Source organism: Cottoperca gobio, chromosome 15, assembly GCF_900634415.1.
Source record: "Cottoperca gobio chromosome 15, fCotGob3.1, whole genome shotgun sequence".
Classification (NCBI taxonomy): domain Eukaryota; kingdom Metazoa; phylum Chordata; class Actinopteri; order Perciformes; family Bovichtidae; genus Cottoperca; species Cottoperca gobio.
In genome coordinates this window covers 12,753,275-12,760,821 of record NC_041369.1, presented here as the reverse complement: position 1 = coordinate 12,760,821, position 7,547 = coordinate 12,753,275, and the positions used below count along the sequence as shown (strand labels likewise).

At 40.9% G+C, this 7,547-nt stretch overlaps 1 protein-coding gene across 1 annotated transcript; it reads right to left on the bottom strand.

Moving 5' to 3' along the window:
• Positions 1-2,033: 2,033 nt before the first annotated feature.
• On the bottom strand, positions 2,034-6,612 carry drgx (dorsal root ganglia homeobox). Its single transcript, XM_029450332.1, is given in 7 exon segments — positions 2,034-2,361; positions 2,363-2,457; positions 2,570-2,682; positions 3,063-3,235; positions 5,002-5,103; positions 5,702-5,802; positions 6,555-6,612. Coding segments are annotated over 7 exon segments (927 nt in total). The 3' UTR covers positions 2,034-2,076.
• Between the last annotated feature and the right edge of the window lie 935 nt (positions 6,613-7,547).

Below are 7,547 nucleotides of genomic sequence, written 5' to 3'. Positions count from 1 at the left end.
CCACATGCACAGCTGAATGTCAACACCAACTTGACTTGTTTATGAAATATTAAAGCAGTGAATTATGGGCACCATGCAGAACTTAATGATGATCGGAGTCATTATAACTTCAGCATCCTTTGTTTTGGCTAATGATTAAATTCCACAACTACTGTATTCAATTTTGGAGAGATTGAATGTGTTTTTCACGTCTTTTGTATGAGTTGGCTGGAATCCGTCGTCCATATTGGTACATTTTTAGAAAAAGAGCTGATTTGTATAAGGATATTGTGTTATCATTAGCTGCCATGTCAGGGGGCTTAACATCTTTGCTGTGGAATTCTCTTAAAGCTAAATCATTATATTAGGACATGATGTTTTTAGTCATATTATTTGTTACATGAATAGATACAACAGAGTACCTGCTATATAATATTATGATACCAAATATATATAAAAATAGGCCATAATAGTTTCTTATTTGAAAGTTAATTTTAACTGCATTTTGACATTTCTGTATGAAAAGCGTAAATTTATTTATAGGATGTTGTGGGTTTTAAAAATTTTTTTTTAAATAAGGTGTCCCAATAAAATAGAAATCCCATCAAATCTTAAAAAGGGTTAATGTCACAAGAAGGTGACTCACAGTCAGTGAAAATGTCACTTTATTTGAGTATTCGTAGGCTTCTTACAACATGCACACATAATGGTGTAAAAAGAGGATGTGAGAGCTCTGTACTCCTGGCACGACTTCTGACATTATCTCGCTCTTCTATGTCACCAGGGTGTCGCCTCATCAATTATTGAATCAGTACTTCATGGTAATACATAATTTCTTATCAATTATTCATGATAATGTGTGTGTAGTTTACTTAATTGTGTTATTGACTATCAAAAGTAATTTCCTAAAAATCCTCAAGGACGCAAATTGAATCAGCCCAACTATTGGTTGTGTGCTCTGCGGTTAAGTATTCTCAATCTGATCAGCTGATCCTTTATTCAAAAGTCATTCTAGTGAGGAGAGATATTTAGGAATAATAAATAAACACATGTATTGCCTGTGAAAAGCTACTGTGTGGAGAGCCCTGAGGTGATGAGAGATGTTTAAAAAAAAAATGGAAATTCAACATTAATAAATAGCATATATCATGTTTAATGGGGTTTATTAAAAAATGCTCAGAGAGAGAGAGAGAGAGAGGAAGAGGTTGAGCGTTCCTAAAAGTAAATAAATAATAAGAGTTACAATTGCTCTCCTCTCCCGGCTTTAAGGGAAACTGATAAATAATGTATCAGAACAGATGGCTGGAGCGCGAGGCAACAGGAGAGGAACATGAGCGACTACATCTTTAATTGTTTTAAAGAACATGTCACAACAGGACTGGTGTGTTCCCTGTCTGCTAGCGCTACAGATGTGCTAACAGAGTGGAAGGGACAACCAGCGCTCTGTCACTGGGTCTTCTTCAGCCTGCCTGGGGTTCACACGTGAACATACTGTATTCTGGCACATGTACACATTTACACTGAAAATGATTAATATTAAAGTGCACTTTCACTTTAAAATCAAAAGAATGAGAGATTGTTTGAGCCCATTAATAACCTGATGGCATAAACATTATATTGCCAAAATCCTTCAAAACTCCTCCCGGTCCTGCCATCACCACATAGTTTACATGCATCGACATTTACAATGTAAGCATCTGTCCTCTTTATGAAAACGAGAGGGACTGTATCAGGATTACTTAAATTCACATTATCAAACAGGTTTTTGTTGCACACATGTTGTATCTATTTTAGTCCATCAAATAGTCCAAGAGTGCGTGAAGACAGATATAGATCCAAAACCACACTTGTGCTTCTATGGGGTTAACAAGGCCCCGAATATTCAGCATTTCTCACAAACAATAATAATTTACTGTCAAATAAATATTTTAATGTTTGCATCCATACATTGTGATATCAGTAAAGTCTCTCCCAGGCTGTTTCTGGAGTCAGTCAGTAGTTGTGCTTAGTTGCTCATAGGACCAGAGTAGAGTAGTAATAACAGGCACGATCACACAGATTTAGAGTATCAGTACATCCACGTTTGTGTCCAGCGCTTCACTTTTTCTCCAGAGGTTCCTTGGAGCAGTGAGGGTGTTTGTCAGGACTGCTGCCCAGGACTGGGACCTTGTTGGCCGGGCTGGGACTGGAGCTGTCTCCCCCTCTTCCCAAAGCGATGGGCACCTCGATGGAGGGACCCACAGTGGGCCTCGCCAGCCCAGCTGGGCCCATGCCGACTCCAGACAGGACTCCCACACCAGAGCCGGGACCAGTCGCCGCACCGAGCAGGTTGGCAGACTGCAGCACAGCCTCCGAATGCTCACGGGCCTTCATGCGCAGGGCAGGCGACGCTGGCTGTGCGGTTGCCCTGACAACCGTAGGGCGGCAGGAAGGACAAGCCCATGGGGTCAGAAACACAGCAGGAGCACAAGCCGTTACCTGAAAGATAACAAAAGTGGGATTTGTGATGAGACTACTGGAAACCATGTTTACATCATCACATCTTTATTATCACGATATTCTTTTGTCAATTATTGAGAATCATATTTACCTTTCAGCGTGGCGACCTGTGAGAGGGCCTGGGCGTAGGTGGCAGAGTTGAGGAGTGTGCCTGGTATACAAGATGGGAAGAACGGACCACTTGGACCCACTGTCCTGTTGATACTGGAGAAAACAGACATACTGTTTTCAATTATCTAGTGAGGAGTTAAAACGGACAAATTATTTTATTAATACGCATACATTTCTAAAAATACTATTTTCCTACAACATGCACTGCAGAGCTGCTTTTCTCCGCAGCTTTGATTTGTTTCCAATCAATTTAATTGGAAGAGTTTATTAAGGACACTGTGCAATCAGAAATGATCTAGATGGCTGTAAGTTTTGTGGTGACTGTTCTTCACAGGAAGGTTATTGCCTCTTATGTTTGTCCATCATCCAAATACTGTCTGCAAATCTGAACCAGCAGCAATCGTTATGCTACCAATAGGGTACTATTTGACAACAATAACAGCTACAACAATCATATATTTGTCTTTTCTCACCTCTGCTGCATCTCCAGTGGTTCTTTCTGCTTTCTGCTGTGGTCCACTGGGGACTGAGAGTTGATGCCGCGAGATGGAGGAGTGCCGTCACTCATCTGCTCTTTCCCTCCATCAGGGTCTGCGCTCCCTCGCTCTGTCTTCCTCCACTTTGCTCTGCGGTTCTGAAACCAAACCTGCATTAAAAAAAAAGAAAGGAAAGACAATTAAATTAAATCACCAATTAAAACTGGAAAATGGTTGCATTTCCTGACACATTAGCAGTTTGCATCCATTTATTTTATTTATTGAAGGCAGCTTTATATCCATAGCAAATTGATTCTTACAAAGATCTTAATTTCTCTTGTACATTCTTTTGTCAGATCATAGACAAACAATTGCAAACTTAAATCATACATATTATATGTTTTCTATATTGTTAACAGGTCTAGCAAAGTTTTAACAAATGCTCTATTTGCTTTGATTTGTCTTGGAGATATATGAAGATGGGTTTGAATGTGTCACACCAGCACCCTAATTTCCCACAGTCTCCGACTTATCCCAAAAACTTCCCCATCCACACAGTTGAGAACATATAGGCAAGTTCTAGTATCTTAATCGAATGAAGGTCACTGCCTATAACAACATTTAATTGAGCAATTTTTCATTATCATATTTTAATGACTTCCCACTGACAGTTGTGCTGCCCGAGAGAGAGGCAGCTATGATGAAGTCGTTTATTTCCCTATTTAGTGATTGTTTGACAACATCAGATTCGATTAGGACTTGGTTCTAGCAGGCATTAATCATGATGTGTGAATGGAGGTTAGCGTCGGTGCGCATGTGCTCTGCATCCCTCCTATTGTACCAGAGGTATAAATGATGTCAACAGCCAAACAAAACACATGCATTCATTCGGCATAAAGAAAGGACAACATGTTGGTGGCAGGACAACAATACAACCAATGGACTTATCTCACCCCTGCACCTTCCAGCTAGAAGTCGCGCCCCCCCCCCACACACACACACCCGTCTCTGAATGGGCTATAATTGCTCCATTAATCTCAATTTGCAGCGTGCTCTTAATGCGGGGGAGGCCCATTGACACTTTACAAAAAGGGGGGCAATAACACTACAACAGAAAGGAAATTTATTTTCTAATAATAATGTAAGTTTAATATCCCTGCATACTGCGGTGGATTCATGTTCAGATTTAATAATAGGAATGTGGTAATCGGATTAGGAGGGGAATAATTTGTTTACAATCCCTAATTTACAGCGCTGGATTCCATTATCAACCCCGCCATTGGGTTTAAGCGATAGTAAAATGACCCTGGGGAACAAAAGGCAAACTATTATATTTCCCACAATTAGATCTGTGCGCACAACAAAACCCAAAAGCAAATCTGGAATGCGGGAAATTACATACAGGACACATAACTTAATTACATCTGACCAAGTTTATAACCGCGCATATGTGCAGGGCAGGACCGGAATATAAATTGACAAATTTAAGGTGCGTGTGTGTGTGTGGTTTTTTTTTTTGTGTATGTTTGTGCTTTAAAGTGTGTGTGTGTGTGTGTGTGTGTGTGTGTGTGTGTGTGTGTGTGTGTGTGTGTGTGTGTGTGTGTGTGTGTGTGTGTGTGTGTGTGTGTGACAGAGAGAGGGAGAGAGTTTTGGAGGCTGCAGGGCTTTGCCCTCTTTTTAAAGCACATATCGTTTTCTGTCTGCGTAACTGGAAAAAGATCTGCATGGATGATGTATTCCTACCTTTGAGACGCGGACGAATTAGTGAGGAACATTATCGCTGGTTAATTATGAATGACCGATTAATCAAGCTAATCTAATATTCACCATTATGTTGATGTTATTAAAGTGCATCGCCGGAATGACAGAGTGGCTTAATTTACCCTCTCTTGCATGGTCAAACGTGCCCAGGACACATTACGCTCCTGCTGCCTACCTGCACCCTGGCCTCGGTCAGGTTGATCTTCATGGCCAGCTCCTCTCGGGTGAACACGTCCGGGTAGTGAGTCTGCGAGAAGACGGCCTCCAAAGCCTCCAACTGCATGGACACAAAACACCAGTTAAACATTAAATAAGTTTATTTTCTATTGATGTATTTGTGCTTTATTTATGTATTTATTTAGGTTTGTCTTGTCTTTTCTTCTCTTCTCTTCGTTAATATTATCATCATCAGATCTATGCTGGTTAAAACTGTAATCGCTTTCACAGGGATAACAGACTATTAGAAGGAAAAGATGAAGCTGCCTAAAATAGGCTAACATTTTGGCCTAACGTCAAATTGCCTGCATAGAGAGGGGAATGTACAGTTATGAACGTGCATGATCTTCAAAAGGAAATATATTCATTTCTAGAGGTGTCCTACTCTTGTATTTTTATTTTCACACGTTTGAAGCACTGCTATTATTTTCTTTTAGGTTGATATCGCATCAAACCAATTATAAAAGCCTTATTTTTGTGTCGATGATAGTTATCTGGAAAGCAAAACTCTCTGCCAAAGTCCTTCATTTTGACAACTTTGCCAAGTTTTTTCTTCTTTTCCTATTTGGATTTGGGTACAGTGCCCTATGTCTGTTTCGCTTCGAGTGAAGTTCTATATATTTCTCATTAAGGATATTTGAGTGCTGCAAAATAATTACCTGTTGCAAAGTAAATGTTGTTCTGTTTCTGCGCTGTTTTCTACGTAGAAATCCATCATCAAAATCAGCCGGGGCGTGGTTGCCAAAGCCGCTTGAATTCACTGAAGAAGAAAAAAATAAGTTTATTGGAGATAATTCAGTCAATACAATTAGGTTTACAATTGCATGTGTGCAATTAAATCAATTCAGTAAATGTGTTAAAATAAATTCAATTCAATTTAATAATCAAAAGAAAGAAAGGCACAACAATTCTATAGGCTAAATATTGGCCAAAGCAGACAATATCTCTGGCACATTTTGCATTCCCATTAGTTGCATGAAACATTGATGTTGGGAGTCTGAGGGGAACCATGACGGACTAAGAGCCATGACACCCAACATCTGTGCCCGGGACAAAACGCCCCCTCTGCCCCGGGGCCAAACCACCAGCGCTTTCCACCAAAACAGCGAGCAGATTGACATAGCAGAGGGAAAATCAGAATCAACCCTTTATATCATCCTTTGAATTTGTGGGAAATAGAAAAACTCGCTGATTTAGATGTTAAAATGAAAAGTTTCAATTTTTCAAGATGGAAAATATCTGTTGTTAGGACGATCACTAACTGAACAATCTACAATCATTTAAATGATCACTTTATTATAGGCCTGTGTCATTTTAATTTTTAATTAAAGATGATCATAAAAAATGAAAATATCTGCTCAGGCCTATTCTCGGTACTCCAACAACAATACACACAAGCACGCAGCAAAACTTTTCAGACTCCAGCTTTAAGAGAGACATTAGAAAATACCTCGCAGCTGTGTGAAATCAACTGAAAAACGATGCTGTGAAAATTCAGCAGAGACATCTTACATGTGTTGGAGCGACAGCACTCTCCGTCCAGCTGAGGCGGACAGTGAAAGTAGAACATCCTGGCGCGTCTCCGAGCTGCGAAACTGAACCTGGAACAGAGACAAAAGTTTCAGCCCAAAGCCTCGGATGGTACCATTCAGATCTGTGGTGAAAAAATGAACACATTAAATCGTCCTAAAAAGAGGTGGAGCCGTGCGGGACTTCGTAAGATTGAAAGTTGATGTGAGATGAGCATCCTACCTGCAGAGAGGATGCTGATGTGAGTGACTTCCCGTTCTGGAGAGAAGTGGCTGCTGCACTTCCACTGATTCTCTGACTGGGAGTGACCAGATCTCTCTTTCTCTCTCTCTCTCTCTCTCTCTCTCTCTCTCTCTCTCTCTCTCTCTCTCTCTCTCTCTCTGTCTCTGTCTCTCTCCTACACGCACGCACGCACGCACGCACGCACACACACACACACACACACACACACACACACACACACACACACACACACACACACACACACACACACACACACACACACACACACACACACACATCTCTGTCTCTCTGGGAGTGTCCAGATGTCTCTATAACTGTATAACTGTCTACAGAGTGTTAAGGCTTTCAGCTAGTGTCGCAGAATCTCACGCCTAATTGGTCCTAATCGGATTATCAGGGCTTTGTCTCTCTCACCCCCAACCCCTGGTGTGTGTTTGTGTGTGTGTGCGCGCGCGCGTGTGTGTATATGTGTGAGTGTCAGAGAAATATAGAAAGGGAGAGAGGGAGTTATACCCAGGGTGGCAAACGGCAGCTCTGCTCTGGTGCCAAAAAAATTCATCACAAGTGATTGTTATTCCAGAGTCAAGCATATTCCCTAACCATAAACATGCACACATACCCGCTGCACTTTTTTATTTGGTTCTTTCATATATTAAAAAAAGGAGGATGACTGCTTTTGGGTTTTAGATTGACTGTCGGGTGGGTTAATTGCTCGTCAGGGTGTGTTAGGGG